Source organism: Acipenser ruthenus, chromosome 9 (genome assembly GCF_902713425.1).
Source record: "Acipenser ruthenus chromosome 9, fAciRut3.2 maternal haplotype, whole genome shotgun sequence".
Classification (NCBI taxonomy): Eukaryota; Metazoa; Chordata; class Actinopteri; order Acipenseriformes; family Acipenseridae; genus Acipenser; species Acipenser ruthenus.
In genome coordinates, this window is record NC_081197.1 from 38328256 (window position 1) to 38352054 (window position 23799).

Here is a 23799-nt window from a genome sequence, read left to right on the forward strand (position 1 = left end):
ATCAGTACTGTTCAGTTGGTAGCAGAATGTGTGAATGACACACGCCAGAGATCCATCGGTTAATAGAGGGTATCGTATCCTACAGGATTGGATATGCTAGACTCTACTCTATATAAAGATATCTGTAATGTAGTTTTCTAGAAGATTTTTTTACACTACAAGATATTATGAACACTACAATGGCTGCATTCAGCTGCATGCGAGGTTAGGTCTGTTCATTTATGGAGTGCTTAAATCATGGTGTCATACTGTCGCAACAAATTGGAAACAACAGTGAATTGCTATTTAAAACAGGCAGATACTAAGCAATTCCATTTGTATGCGCTTGGCCCAGCTTTTTAAAAGACCAGTCTTCCTTATTTATGTGGGCTACAATTTTTTTTTTAAATGATGGCTAGGACAACGAGGGAGGTATTTAAGATGAAGGAAGGGGAAGGGGTTGAATGTATAATGTTAGGATAATATTTATAGGATGTTAGCAACAACTAGAAACTAGAAGTGCAGACAGCTTCTGAACTCTGGTTCACAAAGGAAATGCTAGCAGGCTATTTTAAATTAGAATTTCACAGAAACGTACAACTTACTTACAAAAGTGCGCAAAAAAAAATAGTTTGAGAATCAAGCCCACAGTTGCACACATAAATAAGATTGTCTTGGATTGAACATCATTTACTTATTGCTGTAGAAAAACAGATTTTTCAAAACATCTTCCAAGATTTTGTTGACCAGTACAGACCTTTTTAATTATGTCTTTATTACATATACAGGTACTTCAACATAAAATGAAGGCACAGGATACATCTGTTCTGCAGCACACTCTGTACTGTTTGGTTTATTCACAATATTGCAATTTCTTTAAAACTGTATTTTATTTTTAGGCATACCAATAAAAACATCTAGGAGTGGCTCACAGGCTAGTCTACTTCTTGCCAATCCCTACTGCTCATGTTAGATGTGATTATTCTATGCCGATATGATTTATATTAATCACAGTCATATTTTTTTTTATGGTCTTCACGTCCAACTGTTTTTACTGTATTTGAACTCCTGTATAATGATGTTTGAGGCTAGAACTGTCATTGCTGTGAATGCCATCACGTCCACGTAGTACTAAACATGGACATATTTTTACAGTATGTGTTGAAATGTGTGTTCCTTCCCTTAATAGTGTTACTGGATTATAATACACAACCTAGTATTCTTTCTCAGTAGTGAGTTGGTGAACAGGAAGTGCACAAGAGGTCAACCACTGTCTGAAAATGGACCCAACCTGATGATAATAAATGTGTCAGTAGCATAGTTTTATAAAACAAATAGGGAAAGCACAAAATGTGTAATTTTCTGTAAACGTGCAAAACAACCAAACATACAGTACCAAGCTATTTGTATTCTATGAAAAACAGACAAATGATCTGTAACTCTCTTCCTCTTCTAGAGGGCTTTGGTACAAACCACAACCAAGACTGTCTGTTTCAAGCCAATAATCCAAGAGGAGGATAGAAAACTGACACTGCTGTGACCCTGACACTGAACTATAGAGCTTCTTGAGCCAACATGACAAACAAAGAAATGGAGTTTCATTAACTTCTCTAACCCTGGTTCTTTCATTCGCCAGCCAAGTTCGGTAGCCATATAAAGTACTGTATATTATTATTATTATTATTATTATTATTATTATTATTATTATTATTATTATTATTATTACCCCTCTGTCCACAACATCTAGATTTAGGGAACATTCATGTCAATTTAATTCTGAAATTACAATATTGAGAAATGAATAAACAACCTTAAAAATGTAGTATGGAAATAAAGCATTGAAAATGTTACACTCAGGTGTGTTGTCTTTTAGTTATAGTGTGTAAGACAGCATGGAACTAAAGGATATTGTGTAAAATATGTTTCTTTTCAATCTGCACTAAATTGTACATCGTTGTTAGCATGTTAATAACACTTAAAAAGCACACAGTACAACCATTTATTACAATCAAAAATACACAATACTTGTAATCAGAAAACAAAATATTGTAATTTACCTTCCAATTGATGATTTCATTAAGAAACAGTATCTTATCTGCTACTTTCTCCATAATGCTTAACATCTGATATCAATTTGAAGTACACTGGATTAAAATGTACTATTCTTGTTCTTAATATAGCACATCACAAAGAGAAGAAATCAGACATAACTTGAGGGATCATTTACTTCTATGCACTTGACTTACACATTTTCAGGTATACATGCTCATATCTCTCACAGCAGCGTCCCATGCATTCCTATTCATTTTTTGATCCTTTTGTTTTCTGCGTCACCAAACGTCGCCCACTCAGTAAATACTGTCTGGCTCTGAGCTTAAATATTGCAGCAAACTAAAAACTAACCATCAGACCAAATTCAGTCACATCTGCTCAGTCGTGCGACAAGGACAGGGCTTTAGGCAGGAAAGAGAGAGAAACAAGTTCACTGTCCACCACAGGCCTACACCGGAGCTTTCTCTGTGGCAAGTTGCCCAATTGATAGCACTAATCTGTATCACTATTTCAGCTGGATATTAATTGGAGGTTCTGTTAATACAGTCTGCATTACTGTTTTAAATGATTACTGATTTATGTTCAAGAAAAATATTTGAATATTGTTTGTATTTTTCTTTTAAAGCACAACTTAACTACATTTGTCATGTCAATAGTCAAGACAGTATTGCATGGCATGTAATTGCAATTAGAAATAACTGGCTAAATTAGAAATATTTATTATTTTGATTCTTAGGAGACTGGTGTAAATGTGAACAGCACATTTGCGTCGATATGCTTATATTTTTAAGTTAGTTTGTTTTCTTTATTTCACAGAATACGACCATGGGTGACTGGAGTTTTTTGGGAAACATCTTAGAAGAAGTAAATGAACATTCCACTGTGATAGGAAGAGTATGGCTGACAGTGCTCTTCATTTTTAGGATTTTAATCCTTGGCACCGCTGCCGAGTTTGTCTGGGGAGATGAACAGTCAGACTTTGTTTGCAACACCCAGCAGCCTGGTTGCGAGAATGTCTGCTATGACGAGGCTTTCCCCCTTTCTCATATCAGACTTTGGGTTCTCCAAATCATATTTGTCTCCACACCATCACTGGTTTATGTGGGCCATGCTGTCCATTATGTGAGGATGGAAGAAAAGAGGAAGGAGAGGGAGGAAGTTGAGATGACCAGGCAGCAGGAGATGAACGAGGAGCGGTTGCCTCTGGCTCCAGATCAAGGGAGTGTGAGAACCACCAAGGAAACCAGCATGAAAGGCAACAAGAAGTTCAGGTTGGAAGGAACATTGCTGAGGACCTACATATGCCACATCATCTTCAAAACCATCTTCGAGGTTGGCTTTGTGGTGGGACAGTACTTTCTCTATGGCTTCCGCATCTTCCCTCTGTACAGATGCAGCCGGTGGCCCTGTCCCAATACAGTCGATTGCTTTGTTTCCAGGCCGACGGAGAAGACGGTGTTTGTCATCTTCATGTTGGCAGTGGCTTCGGTGTCACTCTTTCTCAACTTTGTGGAGATCAGTCACCTAGGAATGAAGAAAATTAGGTTTGCCTTTAGGAAGCACCCCCAGCAGCAAGGGGAGCTGGTTTCTGAGAAGCCTTTGCACTCCATTGCTATTTCTTCTATCCAGAAAGCCAAGGGTTACAAGCTCCTCGAGGAAGACAAGGCTGTGTCTCATTTCTATCCTTTGACAGAAGTCGGGATGGAAACCAGTAACCTGCCAGCACCATTTGCAACTTTTGAAGAGAAGAGTAATGACGCAGGTCTTGTGCAAGATGTTTCCAAGGTCTATGATGAAACATTACCATCCTATGTTCAGACTACCGAGCAAGAAGAAGAAATTCAAGAGGAACCACCCGCAGAAGCCACTGAGACGATAGAAGATACAAGACCTTTGAGCAGTTTAAGCAAAGCAAGCAGCAGGGCCAGGTCAGATGATTTAACAGTATGAGTCAAGCAAATCATTTATTAATAATTTTATAAAGCGGAGGTCAATTTACTACAAATGAAATCAGGCACTGACTAGGCATAATAAACACTCGGTGAAACAACTATGCAAGCTTGTAAGAAAACACGTTAAAAACAAATATATTGTTATTGAATTGCATTTTTGATAAAAGTAATAAAATAATAAAAAAAACAAGGTTGAACGAAGTCATATATGATCAGTTTTACAGTAAATAGTTTTACTTTTTTTAATAGTAATATGCTAATTTTCCTTCTGAAAGGATACATTCAGTTAAAAAAGCTACCAAAGATGTCTATGTTTACAACTGGGCTTACTAAATATCTAGCATAAGGTGGGGATTCACATGAAACAATCAGGCTTAAAATACTGAGTACTAATATTCTACTTTTTTGAGTTTCAATTAGTTAACCAAAATATAACAAACTTTTTTTTTTTTTTTTTTTACTAAATATATATATATATATATCAAATGTATTTTCTGAACTGAACACAATATTTATTAAAACAAGAAAGAAGATTATAGAAATGGTGCAGTCTGAACATACTTTTTAGCACTTGAATTGAGAATTTGAACTGTGGCAACAACTGCTGGCCCAAATCCTCCCCTTTATTCCTATAGAAACAGCTTGTCATATTGATAAAGATCATGCTTAATCAACACAAAGTATTGTTTAGCTAGAGACAATAATAATAATAATAATAATAATAATAATAATAATAATAATAATAATAATAATAATATAAAACCAACATTCACTCATTTCGTGAAACAGACATATAATAATTTTGTATGCTCCTCTCAATATATTTTTCTTTATTTACAACCCAATTTAGTTCAATATGTCTCTAACAAATCCAAAATGAGAAACACAGCTAAAACATAGCAAAGGTTTTAATCAGTCCTGAGGGATCTCTTGTTATCCATGATTATTGTGGTTGGATATGATACTATGGGAACTATATTGGGGTTAAATATAAATTGTGTAATGTTGAAATGTAATATATTAAGGTATTAATGTGTTGTTACTGATTTACAAAACAATTCTATAAATTAAAAAGCAAAGCCTGAAAGCAAACAAACAAGTAAACAAAAACATTGAAAAGTTTAGTATACTGTATTGATTAACGCTATCTAAGCATTAAACAGCCTCTCTTTGGAAGCTACACTAGTTGTGTTTGTCTGCTGTAATATTCTTACAGCATATTTTAGACAGAAAAATAAACTGCAGTCACATGTTCAACAAGAAATCGAAACAAATTCTCTTAAAATCATCATTTTCAAAATTCATTTTTGTTCAGGTTCCAGAACACACTATGTATCAGTGTTGTACAATACATTAGACCTACAACTTGGCAAATAATTGACTACTACAATTTTACACAGCATCCTCCATATATCTTTACTCAAACAAGAGTATTCAGGGCTTCAGTTATCAACAATGCGCAGGGATCACAACAGCCACATGTAACTAAGAGTGTCTAAACAAAGCAGTTTTTTAAATTAGAAAACAAAAATGCAACCATGTAAGTTCCTAGTTACAATAATGTCCTAAGTGCCTAAAATAAAACACTGCTTTAAGTGTAAATCTCTGTATGTTACAGGGTCAAAACTTCACAAAAATGTCAATACTATACAATACTAGACATCATTTATTGTTTCTGATTATTAATAAGCTTATGTCACTGCAAGGGAATCAATTGCTTGGTATTCATATTTCAGCAAGCACCTTATATGAAAAGAAAAAAAAAGTATGGTATCGTATCTGTCTTTAAACATGCCTTAGACATTGTATATGGAACATTGTATTGTTTTAGCTGACTTGAATGGAGTAATTTGTGTACCTTTAAAACACATCTTTAAGATATTTCAAGTATGGAATAATTTTCTTAAAACTATGCTGGCATTTGTACTTTCACCTACAAATGAGACTCGAGCCATACCCAAAGCATTTAAAAAGGGCAGTTATAAGCAAAATAAAAAAATAAAAAAAAGATGTTTTGCACCAAAATTGCCTTCATGTAATTGCATTTGCACAAATGCATGTGTGTTTACAACAAAACAATAAGAAGGCCTGAGAGATTATATATGTATGTGTTTAAAGTACCTTATGTTTATTTTATAAAATGGCCACTGTCAGGATTTACAGGCACCTAGAAAGATGGACATTCATTCAAAGATGTGTAAGGCCTCGCACAATCTAAAGGAGACTATCTTTAATAGAATAATAATAAACTATATGATCACATATTCCAGTTACTCAACCTTTGCCTTGCTTTAGAAGTTTTTAATTTATTTTAAATATTTAAGTGCATTAGGAAATCTCACTGAAAATTTTGTTTCCTTGGTAAGGAATTCTGCAGCAGAAAAATATTTAAAAAGAAAGACCAAGGAGTTTCTGGATGCTGACAATCCTCTGGAATAATACTCTGAACATTGTAATAATTCAATTGTGCATTTAGTGTTGCTAGTTTAAGTTTAAAAATAAATAAATAAATAGAAACTTGACCCCAAGAGTCAAGTAATCAGGTATATCCTAAATAATTTAACTATATATATATATATATATATATATATATATATATATATATATATATATATATATATATACACACACATACAGTGCTCCCTCGCTATAAGGCTGTTGGTTATAACGTGACTCGGATATAACGCTCCTACAGCATGTCCCCCAATTCCCTATGCTAGTGATTCATGCAATATTTCTACAGTAAATACAGTGCCAGTGTTCAAACTGTAAACCTGGAGCGAGCCCATTCCCTCTTCCCCTCGCCCGATCCGCTCTCCTTCTCGCACTTGGTTTGCTTGTCTGTCACTTCGAACTGAACTCCCGACCGCCGTTTAGCCAGGCTATTTATAGTTTAAAAACTGCTAATTAAAATGATCCATGAGTGGGAATGTTGCCTTTTTTTTTGTAAAAAATATAGCATTGATTACATGGTGCTTTATGCATGGTTCATTCACAGAAAGTTACATTTTTGCTTCAGTATATGTGCAATATAGAGAGGGAGTTATTTTCTTTTGTATTTTAGTCACATGGGTGTTGTTTTGTGTCCCGTGGCGCCCCCACCCCCTCCCCCATTTATAACGCTCTTCAGTTATAACGCTCATATTGTGTGTCCCCCGAGACCTGCATTATAGTGAGGGCGCACTATATATATATATATATATATATATATATATATATATACTAAACAGATGTGCAAGTGACAGAATGAATGGATGCATGAGAGGTTATACTGAGTTGAATTCTTCTGTTATTATATATAATTGTTTATTTTTTAAATTGACATTACTACTATAAAACAAATAATAACCAGCATCTTGATATCATGCCTTAAAAACCCATACTAAATGTGTAGGTTTTTAACAATGTTGTTTTATATACTCAGTTCCTTTTTTTTTTTTAATCACTGCAGTTTCTTAATATTAGCCAACTGTTTTAACTAACATGTAGTCCTCTTTAATCATAGTTGTGTGAAAGTATCCTCTTTTGAAAACTGTGAACACAGCCAATAAAGTTGTTTGGTCAAGGAAAAAGTGTTTCTTTGTATTGATTTTACATCACAGACCGCAACATGCACAGGGGTTGAACAAAAATGAGAAAATTGACCAAGATCACCACAGACACAAAAACACCTAAAAATGAATTACCGAGATTTTAAAGCAGCCCCTCTGAGTGTTACAGCTCTATATCAAAGTCTGTCAGATCTGTGCTCTAAAAAAATGGACTTGCCACAAGGAGATGAAGCCTATTGCAGCCCCTTCTGGACAGGGAAACAGGTCAGCGGCTCACTACCGCAGGGCTGCCCGAAGTTTACAGAGCAGAGGGCCGAAGAGCAAGGCTACAGTGGGCCACAAAGTGACCAAATTGCATGGATTGCAAATTTCAAGTACCTTTTTCAAGTGCATTTATTTGTGTTGCTAACCAATTTAATATTGTAGCTTAATAAATTACAAACTTAATACATTTAACCCATTTCTTAGTATTTATTCCCTCTGTCAAGAACATTAACCCAAGACATTATTTTAAAAACATACCAGTAACAGTAACAGCCAATTAAATAAACTGTAAAATTAAATCATTAGCATTTTTTCATGTTTTATTTCAAGTTAAAGGAGAGTTAATTATGTCATTAGTTTCAAAAAAATGATTGCTGCGTTGTTAATTCCTTGCGAAGACTCTCCAGCCCGCCTTTTCTTCTGCTCAGCCACGTATTGATCATATGCTGCGTGTTTTGTTTCATAGTGGTGTTTAACATTATAGTCTTTCATGACTCCAATGGACTGTTTGCACAGAATTTTTCGATTACAAAATATTGTTCTGTCCATTGGTCTTGAAATGTTCAAAACTCTTCTTGAGCTTTTCGGTTTTTTTTCCAGCTGCTGCCATTGCTTGCGTAACTGAATTCACTATTTACTAGCTGAATCATTCTGTCATTAGTGTTTATCTGTAGTACGTGCAAGAATCTATTCCTATATTATCATGCGAGTTCCTACGTAATCCTGCTCTCCTGCCTGCTATATAAGGCTACTGTAAATCAAGTCCTTGGCAGCTGCCTGGTTCATTGCGGGCCACATATAAGGTTCAGTTGGGGAGACTCTGTAGGCCACATTAAAGGGCTTGTTGGGCCGTGTTCTGGGCACCCTTGCACTACCGGGAAACAGGAATATAATTCAGCGACTGCCCCACACCAAGTTATCTAGACGGGAGAAACCAAAAGAAAACAAGTATCACAATTACAATACCTTGGTAGCCAAGGTGGAGAAAACAGTGTACAGCATTAGTAATTAAAACATCATCATTTCCGTGCATACTTATTACATTTAGATATTATTGGACACACATGTCAGGTAATCATTGTGCTTTATTTGACACCCCCTGTGTAGTGTTGGTCAAGTTGTCATAGATGTTCTTAGGCAGGAAAACAAGCAAAGGCAGTAGGATTCAGTTTCACAACCACTATCATTTATTAAACAAGCTATTTGAGGACATGGAAACTGACTTAACTATTTTGGTGAAAAGTCATTTCCTGCCTTACAGACACTTTCTTAGTTAGTAAGCAAGATGTGTGATAGTGAGCTATCCAGAGTAGATCCTACCAGCCCGCTAAGAAAATCGCTCTGTAGAGCCCCCCCATAGCTATACAGAACAAGAGGAGGAGCTGAAACAATATTATAGGATAATTGAAGGTTTGTGGAGGAATTACAATGAGCACACAATTATACTATACAGTTAAAACTGTGAAAACTATACTGTTAAATTGTTATTGTTTGGTGTGGCCGTCCCTGAGAAGCCCTTTTGAAGGTGGAGCAGTCAAGGAGACCAGCTCCACCACAGCCTCGACCTCCACACCCGCGCTCCAATCCGGCACCTAGGGGTCAGCTCCCCCGGCCCGTGCTCCCAGACACCCAATCTTCATGTCTCCACACCCCCAGGCATGGTCATTCGCCCAGACACCTGCTCTGCTCCCCCTGGTGAACCAGACGTCGTCAAGGCTCTCATCTCTGCCTGCAGCTGCAGCTGCCAAGTCACCAGCCTGCGTTCCAGTGACCCTATCCACGTCTCCTGGGTCCCCTGTTGCAGATTCTCTGTCCTTTTAGGGGGGCACTGGGGGTGGAAAGAGCACCCCTATGCGTCAACCTGTGTAGCTTCGATTTTTTCTTATTCTTACTGTGATTGGCTGCAAAGACAACAGGGCTAACCAGAGATTGGATAATGTTTTTAGGGTGGTTTTTCTAGTGTACAGTTTCCTAGTAACTGAAGACATTGTATTCTGGGAGATGTAGTTGTTAGTGGAAGTTTTAGGGGAGGCGGGAGTGGTTGCAGACAGCCTGTGCAGCAAAATTTCAATGCATATTTTTACACATGTGTGGCAAAGTGGTAATGACGTGCAGGTGAGTGCAGTGCAGAAGAATCACACAGACAACGTTGGTACAGGTGCAAGGGTGTTTATTTAATTCAATAAATGTCCAGAGCCTTAAGGCAAAACCTGCAAATAATAATAGTGCTGGAAGTGATACAGCGGCGTGTATCACTTCTATTTGTAAATCCTACGGGTTTGACCTGCAACCCCAAAGTCCCGTCCAGACACCCACACTAAACACAAACACAAAGACAGTGCGTGATTAAAGTGCTAAAGGTGCAAACAAAAGACAGTTCCTGTAGTGCAAAGGTGCGTGGTGAAGTCCGGGTTTTTCACTGGCCGGCGGCTGCAGCTCCGGATCGTGCTCAGTAATCTTTGTGAGAAACGACACACAAGACAAACAGTGTAAATACACAAACAAGCAATCACTCACGGTTTTTAGCACAAACAAGACGGGCTCCTTCTAGGTTATTTGGTTTAACCATCTGCAAAGGAACAGATCACTCAAGCCATGCCCCCTATTTATACCCTCGCCCATGACCCCGAGGTTAACGAGCGCATCCGCTCCTCCAGTCCTCGGATGCCACGCCGCTTACCGTCTGGGTCACTGAGCTCGGGTGCCATAGCTCCGCCCCTTTCCGAACTGACCGACTTCCATCTACCCTACGGAATAAATTGTTGTGCCACTTCATTAAGGGTACTCTGTTCCTCGTGCACCGTGCCCTCACAGGTCGAGAGGGAGATCTAACACTAAGACTCATTCGATCTCTGTCACAACATGAAATAAATATTTAGTGCATATTTGGGATTTTTTAATGCATAAAAACAGCAGGTACACAGCTTATCTGGACCGCTGACTATACATATGTCTGTTGGCATGTCACATTTACATTTTAACATGTATCTTGAGAACACAAAAAAAGTTATTTAACATGGTGTCATTTTAATATACTTAATATCAGGCACAATACTTCTGTAAACTACAGGATGATGTAAAACGTCCGAGTTTAGTACAAAATATGAAGCATAACATGCAAGAATGTTTCTATTTTTTGATAACTTAATTTGAAGGATCTGTGTAGCCTATAACATCTAGGATGTGGTTTGTAGCAGCTTGACTAGAAAAGTGTTATTTTAATTTAGCTCTATATCATGCAACCTTCTGCCTGATGCACAGTGGTCAGTGATGACAGGAAAGAAGTACTGGGGTATACTGGCAATGGATGAACCCTCTAGCATGGACAAACTACCACAGATTTTTTTAGTAAAAATAGTTAACATTGACAGTGTTTACATGGACAAGTCATGACAGTTTTCCTGACAATGTTTTGACCGTACTTATCAGGAATTGTGTTTCCATGTAGTTATGATTTAGGACAAATCGGGCCATGACAATGCAAATTACTGCAGTCATAGTGATTTAGGGGAGGGGATATTTAAGTGTCCCTGTCTGCATACTAATTAGGGAAAGAACAACTTTTAATATCGTGAGGAGAGCTTGCATGCATTGTCATGAAGATAAAAACATTTAAAAGGTACATGAATTAACGTGTTGACACACACATTCTGAATTGCGTCGCACATTAGCTACTTGTTTGTCTGGTTACCTTTCCAATACACACACACACACACACACACACACACACGCAAGTTTTACTACTTAGAATTTATATGTGTGTGTGTGTGTGTGTGTGTGTGTGTTTGTGGAACATCTAAAAGTTACATTTCATTAACACTAGAACCACCTTTTACAATACATGTTTTTATTCTGAATATAACATACAATATTCAATTATATATATATATATATATATATATATATATATATATATATATATATATATATATATATATATTAAGTCTGTTGTTATCTCTACTGGACCTGGCAGCCATCAATTCCTTCATTTTGTACAAGGTAGGAGAGATTTCATCTTGAAGCTAACCACAGCGCTTCAGCAGAAGCATTTTGATCGCAAACCTGCAAAGCTGCAGCCAGGTTGCAGCAGCTCAACCTGGATTCTGTGCTGCAAGTGACACACACACACAAGGCAAATCATATGTTACTTTGTTTTAGATTAAAAACTACTTTTGTTTTTACAGTTTTGTATGTGCATATACCTGTTTACACACTAATGTGCTTAATATGTGGTAAGTTAGAAAATAAACATTAGATCACTTACCGTAACCCTGGTTCCCTGAAAGAGAAGACGACCACCAATGACTTTACTTATGGGATATGCCTGCCCATTGGGTAGGTATCACTGAGCTCTCTATACCAGAGCTGCCGATAGGCCCCTTCCTGGAATGATGCACTTGTTCACGCCCACCGAGGGATTAAAACCGTCATCCTGAGGAAGCCATTTCTCTTTTTCCATTGAACCCGTGAGGGCGACCGATGCAATCTTACGGTTGGTGGTCGTCTTTTCTTTCAGGGAACCAGGGTTATGGTAAGTAACCTAACGTTCCCTTTCAATTCAAAGACGACCACCAATGACATACGTATGGGATAATGTATACCAGAGCTGTCGCGAGGGAGAAGGAACGGCAGCATATGAGGGACGCACTAGCACTGCCTAACCCAGGGGTTAGCGGTGTGAACTTACACCCTCAATGACCCTCGTGCCACATGAAGGCAGGGCAAGGTCTACCACATTAAGGCAGTAGAATCTGGAGAAGGTATGCGGCATAGCCCAGCTAGCCGCAGTACAAATATCGGACAGCGAGTCCCCTCTGAAGAGGGCCCAAGATGTAGCCAACCCTTTAATGGAGTGTGCGGCTACCCTCCCAGGTGGGCACAGGCCAGCACCATTATACACAGTCGAGACTGTGTCCACAGTGATTAATGTTCCACAGTGATTAATGTGGAAGGCTGTGATCACCTTGGGGAGGAAAGCAGGGTCGGTGTGTAGAGACACCCTGCTGCCATCCTCCGAAATACGCATGCAGGAGCTGTGCACAGACAGCGCCTGCAGCTCACTGACCCGCTTAGCGGAGGTGATAGCCACGAGGAAGGTCAACTTTATGGATTGTATGGACTCAAACGGGGCCTTCGTGACAGCCTCCAGTACAATATTAAGGCTCCATTCGGGGAGAACAGCCCTCCTGAGAGGGTGTAATCACCGAGCGCCTTTAAGTGCTTTTAGCCATAAAATGCACACCCGGAGACACCGAGTCTACAGGAGCACACTTACATATATAGACGTTATCCTTCGGGCACTCTCTGCTGCAGCAAACCACAACTCAACTCCTGCGATTTATTTGAACATATGTCGCAATGTATGCTAGAGATCTCACTAAGAAGACACAACAAATATTTAAATTAGTATATTGCTGCTCTTAGTGCTTACAACAAAATGTATACTTTGCAAATTGTCGCAAAAAAATGCAAATTGCAGTATGTTTGCGCTGCGACTGGCCCATCTTAGTACATCTACCCCTTAGTGTCTTTTCTTGGTGTCTTTTCATTTTTAATATTCTTTGATGACCTAAAAATAGTATAAGTGCCTGTAGAGTCCAAGTTGACAGCTCCTGATAGGAAAGAAATGGCACTATACAAGGAACATACCAGAAAGTACCCAAAAAGTGCATAGTTAGCCTGGGGAGCGAAATTCTAGCAAGATAAATAAGATATTCCCTTTAACAACCTAAGTATACATCTATAGACTGTATTGCATTTTATTGTATGGCTTATAGTAAAACTAATAAACCTGAAATCATTGTAAAAGTAAATTACAAGGTGTAGTGCCCCTATTGACATGTGCTTGCCAACTATATCATAGGACTGGTAAAATGTACATCCCACTCAAAGTGAAATTATTGATTTGGCTGCATTTTTTTTATTTTGCATTAAGGTTCCTCAAGTTCAGCCCATTTCCTTCTTTATACAACACACTGTAGACAGATACAAGGCTGTCAGTTTCATTTTGTCAACCAGCAAGTCAGAATACTCATTGAAAATGCTAACTCTGATCATAATACTTTTATCAGGTACAGTTTAAATCTGTTTAAATGTATGCGTACAATTAAATACATGTGATTTTGAAACTGGTAAATGCATTCGGAACAGTTCACATGGCTAATTCCGAGGTTTTAAACATGTACAGTTATTTTTATTATTGGTAAGTTATTGCAGCAATGTGTACTGTTTATTTCCTTAAGGTGGATATATTTCATTCTTAGTTATAGTTCATCCAGTTCAAAATGTGTAATCAGTTGGGGCACTGATTTACTGTTCCAGTATTTCTTAACTTTCAGTTACAAAAGGGGAATCTGAGAACAGTTCAACAACTCAGCCTCCATCAAGTAGGTATCTCAATAATATTTTCAAATGTGCAGTATTTGTGTTTTAACAAAAAAGGTACTTTTGTCATACAGTGCGGGCTTCGTTGATTCATTCGATACATGTTCAGGGGTTTGCTGTGCACTTTGCTTAACTGCATTTGTTTTTTTTATAAAGATTGTTTGTTAAAAGACCAGACATTTTGCTTTTTGGTCTTTGTCATATTAAATTAGTGGCTAATGTTCACTAAATGCTTGTATTTAACATGTTTTCTTGAATGATCGTATATTAAGTATAGGGTGTCAATCCTTTCATCCTGGGCTGTACATGTTTCACATTTCACTGTATGCTTCTACTGTTAGTATTACTGTTAAGCTGAGCCATCGAGGCCTGCTGGTATGTTAGGAATGTGGCTGGAGCCCACAACTGCATAAATGATTAAATGATTAATTAGGCTCCAGCCACAGATGTATACAATAGGTGTGGACGGGTGTTAGGGAGTTATTGGAATTGATGGTGATAGAGGAGAAGGTCTGTGTTTAGTGTTTCGTGCTGGGCTGTCTGATTGTTTGCGTTTTCTTGATTTTTTTGTAAACCCTTTTGTTTTGTTAAGTCTGTTTTTGTTACAGATTCTACCATGTTATTTTTGTTTATTTTGTTTATTGAAGAGCGCATTTTATCCGTGCAGCTTTCTGTGTCTGAGTCTCTCCCTGCCAACTCCGTCCACTATTATATATAATGCATTAATGAAGTGTATAACATCACATAGCCAGTGAAGAGGATTGCCCAGTTGACTTAAACTAAACTGTAGCATTTTCCCCTAATTATATTCTATCAAGAACCTGTTATCTTTTTCAATATTTCTCATAGATTTCACAGTGAGTGTGGCCATCAACTATTTTGCAAGAATGACCCTTATTTCCACAGCCGTACCCTGTTTCATTGGTCTTTTCATTCTTGTTGTCACCCTCTTAAGGATGGCTAAAGGGTATGTACTACATCGCATAGCATTACAATTTATATTATTTCAGCTTTTCTAAAGTTTTTTTTTTTATATATATATCTGTACAGTACACTCTGTGGTGTCTTGTTTTTTGTTATTTCCCAATTTAAAATTGTATTATTACTCTGTGAGACAACCATGAAGTCAAAGGTGTACTTTTAGTAAGATTCAGACTACAAAGCATTCAAACTATAAATTATAGAAAACTGACATATATAAGCAATATTCTGGCATAAATATGCCCACATAAAATGTACCATTGTTTATTGCGTCACATTCTTTAATTGTATTCTTAAACAAGATAAGTAACGCTTACATCAGTAACATACATCCTCGACACAACTATAAATTCAAATTGACAAAAAATGATTACCATGATGTACATCAACAGCATGTACTCCACATAATTATAGAGAACACGAAATGGAAATGAACAGTTTAATGAAAATTGGATAGGTGGTAGTAAAGACCTATATGTCACTAGGTAAGCAAATGAAGTGTTAGTATCACTGTAAAGTATATTAAATTGTCTAATTTACTGTATGTGAACTTATTTCTTCTGTTTTCAAACTACATGTAGAGAGTGGCAAGAATGTACAGACACCGCCACATATCCCCACAATCTGATACACCCAATACCTAATGCTAATTACGGCAGTACCACAAATTAACAAGCTGTTTTCCAGATCTATGACAAACGTAACTGGGACATATGCAGATGGACGTACTGACAAACAGATACCCCATATATGCTCAGAATTGAATACTCTCACTAACTTGTTTAATAATGTTAATACCATACCATGTTTCATCAATGCTGGATAAGTGGTTTTCTACAAAATGTAAAGTGTGACACATAGTACACACAAACTTACATACAACCACCACTTCTACTGTATATCCCTGTCGTCAGAGATTTCATATCCTGTGAGTGATAATCATTGTCAGGTAGTGACATAAAACCAGAGTAATACACAGGTCTCGTAGAGAAGGAGACACAACAGCTAGCAAAGAGATACACAATGGGGCTAGCAGAGCTAGCTGCAAAGTCGTGTTGTTTCATTTCACAACATGTGCACTCCCTGCTACTTCTAAACTCTTCTTTCTGCTGCTTTTTATACAAATTGTCAATCTGACTATTTTTTTACTATAGTGTATTTTCTCTTATTGTTCTCAGCAATGGATCCCAGCAAACACATGGGAATGATATTCAGCAGCTGCAGGTAATATATAAACATATATTTTGTGCTTGTTTAAAATGATCCACACTAGTATAACAGGTAAAGCAGACAGCTTAATCACTACCTTGTAAATAGACAAATACAAATATATATATATATATATATATATATATATATATATATATATATATATATATATATATAACCAATTAGATGTTACTATTTTAAATCAACATATATACTTGATGGTGCAAAACATATTTTATGTTAGTGTTAACATCAGGGCATTCTCGAAGAGTAAATATGTTCCAGCTATCATATGCCTGTATTCTAGAATTGGAACAGTATAAATTTTGAATTGGAACAAACTAATTAGAATAAATACACTTCAATATTAATATTAATATTTCTACTACTACTACTACCACTACTACCACTACTACTACTACTACTACTACTACTACTAATAATAATAATAATAATAATAATAATAATAATAATAATAATAATAATATTAATAATGCATATCTTCTTTTTTCTAGGAACCCCCTGAAAATATCACTAGACGTAATAGTTATGATAGTACCTATATTGAAAAAATCAACCCTCTCTATGGAGAGATTGTAACAACATAGACACACAACCCGAGGGAGCTGCTTCCTGTGGACCTGATCGTACTGGCATGTTTGACCAATATCGACCAGAAGGAGCCTACGAGTGTGGTACAAAAAGCGTGGACAGTCTTGGAGGAAAAAATAAAATCAATCGATTTTCAATAGTGGGATCATTTGCTGACTATAGTTTTTTGTCCAGTGCAGTTTACCTATTTTTCCCCAAAAAAGCAAAAATAAATTGTGTATGTCTAGGTCCCCTTAAATAAACACACTGGGGTCTTTTTGTAATGATCTTGACAATTCAAAGTCAATGGAACAAGGTCTGTGTTAGAGAATGTGGCTGGGCAGAAGCCCTGCTGGTGTAAATAGTGTGTGGGGGAATGTAAGGTTGTCAGGGATGGGGTTAAATCTGTCATTGAATGCTAATTGGAGAATGGCCACCTGTATATAAGAGAGGAGAAAGCCTTTGTGTGGTGGTGTAGGGAGTTTGGTGAGTTTTTTTGTACCCTACTGTACTGTAGGTATGTATGTTTTGATTACTTGTAGTAAAGGCGATTGCCCAACATACAACTGGTTAGTCTATTGTTTGAACATTTATTTTGGCCCTTGTGCCCTTTTTCTTTGTGTCTGTGTTTAATAAATGTGCACACTAGTGCTTGAGCTGCAGCTGCCTTGTCTCTAAATCTCATTCCTGCCAATAGCACCGGGCCCACAGCGCTATCCTGTCACAGTTTAACGAGTTTAAGGGCCGAGGTATTTTGACGTGGCGCTGCTTTGATGATAAAATATATTTCACACATTAAATCATTTGTACTCCATTAAATATAATTGAAAACTGGCTTATTAAGATTTGCAAACGTGATATATTATATTGTTGTGTGATTCAATAAAACATTGTGCAGTATATGTATATTTCATTTGCTTCATTATCTCCAAGACCCCATTGGAAAAACACTTTTGATACAACAGTACTAAGGTATAACCCCAAAGATTTCTCAGCAGAATGTTCTAGAGCTGCCTGCTGTTAGGGTTATCATACTGTTTCTTATTTTTAAGATTTTTTATTAGTGTTCCTTATCAAATGGACTGATACAAATGGTCATATCTTGCCTGAGAAGGCGCTACAGTCACAAGTAGACAACTAGGCACATCCATCCCTTTGAAAGGTCATCTGCCGTATTAGAAAGTACTTCCTGACTGAACATATTGCCAGGAATCCTGTCAGCCTACCAAAGCGTTTTTTATTTTGAACCTACAGATGTGAAGGTTGTTAGACTATCTTGCTGGGTTTCATATCGAAAGCACAATTCAGAGAAAAAAAAAATGTATTCCTCTAATCACAGCACAGATCACAATGCTTATTTCACCAGCCAAATGCATTAACCAAAAGCTGAGAAAGAGCAAAACAAAACTGTTAAATACTGGTACTAATACCAATAAAACCTAGAACACTCTACATTTAAACTTTGTTAAGAAGTGTGAAGCTATAAACCACATCCTGCCAGGGTGTTTGTGTAAACAAGCTGCACTGCAAGGCATACCTCAATAGTGTGGAAAATGTTGCAGTGTTACTGGCTCTCATCTACTAACAGCAAAGAAACAGAAGCAACCTTCAGTATGCATTTAGATGATTTGCACTGTACAATTTTATCAAACATGTATTTTAATTTTAAACATGTTATCTGCTATTACACTACAGCTTAAATAACAGATTGTAAGTCGCCCTGGATAAGGGCGTCTGCTAAGAAATAAATAATAATAATAATAATAATAACAGGTAGGTTAAATAAATCCCAAGCCATAGTTTTAGATCATTTTGCACTTCCTGGCTCATTTCACTTGGAGGGTGAGACCTATGTTTCTAATGGAGGTGCACAGTGGGTAAGATGTATGGATTTATTTTGTTAGCTACAATTACAGTATTTTAACGTTCAATGCAGCAGTCATTAACTGTAGATAACTGACCTTTTCTTATGTTAAGTACCCTCCCCTTTGGTTAGGGACACATAAATGTCAATTTATGTGTCAATTATCTAGCAGGTAATGAACGACCACTGTGTAGGACATTAATGCAGTAGGTTGGTATGACATACAATTTAAATAAAATACACTTTACTATACTATATTGCTGTATAAAAACCTAAATACTGTTGGAAATAAACATTCTTCTATACAAGATGTTCCACAGTCATCCTCACTTCAGGTGCTGGTGGCTGCCAGTCCCTTCAGAATTGCACATCTGTTAATGTCTAGCCTGGACAACAAGGTTTTCCTCTCCTCCAGATTTCCTCTGGTCTTGCCTGCAGGTCAATCAGTTTCTATGCATCACAGTTGCTCAAGTTACTGTATCACTGTACGAAAGATACTGGAGTTTGGAGCCCTCGTATCAGATAAAACTTTGAGCTGATTGAAAAAAAAAGTATCAGCAGACACTGTTAATTTGAGAACCAGGTGAAACACACAGTATTTATTAATTCCTTCATTGCAAAGCATCACGTGCCATACGTCCATGTGCCACTGAGACACAGTTCAAAGCAAATCAGTCAGATCAACCGGGTTCTCTAATGATACTGCATATGTAATAACTTAAGCCCTTTTGACACTGGCATGCTCTACCTGGCTGTGACCCGGTGTAATGCGGGTCGGCGACGCGATTTCACACTGCTTTTTGACGAAGCATGCTCGACCTGGGTAACAGAAGCAATTACTTCAATTGAAGCCACCGTTTGTTATCAAGCAATCGATCAATTGTATTTTTATATAGCGCTTTTCCTGTAGAACATTTGGCAATTAATGACATTGATGGAACAAAGACCTGGAAGAACATATACTGGTAAATTATAAAAAGATGACATATGAATACAATGCGCACTGTCTGAAGTAGGGCAGTGGCGATTAACGAGTACAAATGAATACTTACCAATTTCATTTTAAATCAGTTAATTCAGGGATTATTTTAAGTGGCGGATCTTTACTTTCATTTTCAACAGTTCAGCAGTACACCGCTGGATTTGAATGCAAGAAACTAGTCACGATAAGCATGTGCTAGATATACCCACGCTTGTGGATTAAATATGTAGTTTATATTAAATAGATTTTCTATCTATATAGGCCTCTCTAGTCTAAAATTAAGTATGTAAGAATCCTTGCCTGTTGAGTTTATAAATGGGCCGATACTACAATGTGCATGTCATTGTCTGTGATTCCCTTGCTGTCACACAATTAAAGTAGAGAGTTTATTATCAGCCCTGAAACTGATATGGACTTTCTGTTTTAAGAACTCGATAAAACTGCTTTGAAAGTACTTCTGACACACACAGAATGTATCTTTACAAAGAAACAACAGCCCCACCTAGCGATGAAACTGTGCAGAGGCCGCAGTCTCCCAGCCCTGCTCAATTTGAAACTTATATTGTAGTGAAAATCAAGTCGCTACGAGGTTTTACTTTTAACACAACAAACAGGGTTGCACGTGAGCAAGTAGCAAGTAGCCTACTATATATATATATATATATATATATATATATATATATATATATATATATATATGTACTGGAGAGGAGGGCTATAGTAGAAAATACTGCTCCGAGGTCCTGTTACTGACAGGGGGCTATAATGCTATGATAGTCTTTTGTTTAAATATAGCTGATACAGCATAAGTAAATAAATAAATAACAAATAACATAACATTTTTTTTAAGTTCATACTGTATTGTTAGCAATTTTTTTTTTCCGTCTGTGCGTCTGTGTCTTTGAGGTAATGAAGCAAATTAAAATACATGTACTGTACAGTGTTTTATTGAATCATCAAAGCAGCGCCACGTCAAAATACTGCGGCCCTTAAACTCGTTAAACTGTGACAGGATAGCGCTGTGGGCCCGGTGCTATTTGCAGGAGTGAGACTCAGAGACAAGGGAGTTGCAGTTCAAGCACTAGATGAGTTGAATTTGTTCAAATTTCAGAGTCAGAAAACAGTGACAGTGACGTTTTAATCACCAGTTTAGTGTTTGGAGCATCTTTCTTCTGTAGTATGTTTTGTAATTAATTTTCAGTTGACTCATAGAATCAGTGTTCAACATTTTTTCTTATGAAGACTACGGGGGGGGGGGGGGGGGGGGGGGGCATTCCTTTAAAAAGGGGCGGGACTGACAGTGATGTGAACCAATCACATGACAGACCAAGACTATTGACTGGTGGTGTAAGGATGTTAGGGCAATAGTTCGATCTATTTTTCCTCTGAAGCTGTCATCCAGCTATGACGTATCATACATCCCCAAACCACCCATCTGATTGCTTCGATTACAGACATTTGAACGAGGTAACCAGCAAAGATGCATACCCACTCCCCCGTATTGACGACACACTGGATGCGTTGGCAGCAGCAAAGTGGTTCTCTACCCTCCACCTGGCCAGCGGCTACTGGCAGGTGGAGATTGACCCTAGTGATTGAGAAAAGACTGCTTTTACAACCGGGCAGGGTTTATATGAGTTTAATGTTTTACTGTTTGGATTATGCAACGCTCTGGGGACATTTCAACATTTTATGGAATTAGTATTAGCATCTCCCACTGTTGATCCTCCCCCAGCTTATCTATAACCACAGCTCGGCTATGGAATTCACCCATTTTCATTCCTTTATGTAATACCTGCGACTCCAAGGTTACATTAATTAGCCTTAGTGGAGTATAACCCTGATCCTATTTAGTCATCACCCTTTCCATTAGCACATCATGCCTTTCTGTGGAGCCCCCTACAGGCTCTACCATACCCGACTTACCTTCAACCCACCCCCATGCAATCATCTCAGTTTGTGGCATAATAATAATATCCTTTCCCATAACCACTAGCCTAACATATGTCTCTCCAGACCCATACACGAGGGGGAGCCATTTCCCCAATATACACCAGCAATCTCTAACTAAATCCAATTCTGTACACTATTTTTTTTAAGAAGTCCATTCCAACCAGAGAAGGTTGGCTCAAGTTTTTAGCAACCAGAAAATCAATATTCAGTAACAACCCATCAAAATTGCAGGAAACCTCCCATTTTTCCTCAATCTCTAAATGACCCCTATTCGCAGTATATATCTTTTTTCTATACTCCTTTATTTCCTCAGAACTCCCTGTATACTGCCTCTGCCAATACCGGTAATCCAATAACAAAACCTGAGTGCCAATATCTATACAAAGCTGTAACCTCTTACCCTTTATTTCCCCTTCCAAAAATACACTAAGGCCTGGGCCAACAGAATAAACTTTAGCCTTGAGCCCATTGACCATTGGGAGATAAAAAATATTGTAAGAAAGGAAAAGATTTCTTAACTACACAACTTCACCAGCATAATATCCTAAAAGATGGAAAAACATTCTAACCTGTCAGATGCGAGACTATTTTTTTGTGATAGGTTTCTTCCACTGATGGTCTGAGTGTGATGGTCTGAGCTCTGGTGGCTGTTTACACTTCTTTGTCCACTTCTTTGGTAAATTACAAAAGTGACATTTAATCATCTCGCCTTGTTCAAAAAATAAGGTTTTATATGTTTAACACTTTCCTAGACAGCATGTAAACAACTACCAACTTCCATATGAAGTCTAGAAAAGTTTAATGTATACCAAGCTGAACCGAATTAATAAAAAAATATGTTTTAAAGTCCTTAAAATGTCCATAATCTTATTGGGAATAGGGCCCTAGGGAACCAGTGATTTCTAGATATAGTAGCACAATATTCTGTGTGGAGGCAAGACAGTCAGGTGATTCAGTCTGAAGGTTTGAATAAGACATGATCTGACTGGATAGTTATATAGAATGATAAGGGTTTATTTGGAACACTAGATAGCGATAATCACTAGACTTCAAGAGATTGATGTTCTTATCAGTGGTATCAGAAGGCACATACTACCTATATTATAATTTTTTTTTTAGATATGCCGTGAATAGGCCTTCAAATAAAAGATCAAAGGATTCCAAAACCACCTGCATAATGGTATGCAGAGTGCCATGATGTGATTGAATGAGCTATCGACAGGTTACCAGGTTCAAACCTTTTCTGTGGTCAGTGTTTAATATTTTCTTTTTTCTACAACTAGAGATTTTATGTCCACGCATGTCTTATAGTTATTTTTTTAAATGCATGCATTGGAACTATTAAATATAATACATAATTCCACATGTAATTACCAGTGTGTAAATACAAGCAATAAACCTTTTAACACAACAGCAAGATATTAAACAATGGTGACATCTACAGTAAATGACCAAAGCTACTAAATCCAGTTTCTGGTTTTCAGTATATTGTGTTTTGAATGAGTGAGGAGTTTTCTTGACTCTCAAATATTCTTATTTTACTTTCCTGTTAGTTTTACTTTATACAACATGTTCAATCTCTGTCGACTATACTGTTGCAAATACATGTTTTCCAAATTGGGATTCCTAACAATCAATCAGTGGTTCAGCTCACAGCACACAGCTGCACAAAGAGGCAGATCTAAATTCAGCCACCATTTCAGTAATAAATTAGAACCAAACCTGTTATTTTACTTACTTTTAAAGGCACACTTCTATTAATGATTTAAAAGATAGCTAAAATGAAATCTGCCACCATTTACATCCATTGAACAGACACCCAAGACTTTTCTGCATTTTGGTCTTTGCTTTCTGCATGAATGCTGTCGATTTTACTGCAATTTTAACAAGGTGCATCAAGTGCAAACAAACTTGAAAACATCAAATCAGACGGATGTCATACTGCCCACGGCTGAACAAACATCAGCTGATCATTTGTTTCTAAGAATAAACATCCTTATTTTCGTTTCACCTTTTACTCAGATGGAAAAAGCTTTA

General features: G+C 37.3%; 1 protein-coding gene across 1 annotated transcript; it reads left to right on the top strand.

Annotated features, from left to right (window-relative positions):
• The first annotated feature begins 2852 nt into the window (after positions 1 to 2852).
• Positions 2853 to 6480, top strand: LOC117406061 (gap junction alpha-8 protein-like). Its single transcript, XM_034009780.3, has one exon. It carries the CDS (start codon positions 2857 to 2859, stop codon positions 3979 to 3981), a length of 1125 nt encoding a protein of 374 aa, XP_033865671.2. The 5' UTR covers positions 2853 to 2856; the 3' UTR covers positions 3982 to 6480.
• The last annotated feature ends 17319 nt before the right edge of the window (positions 6481 to 23799 follow it).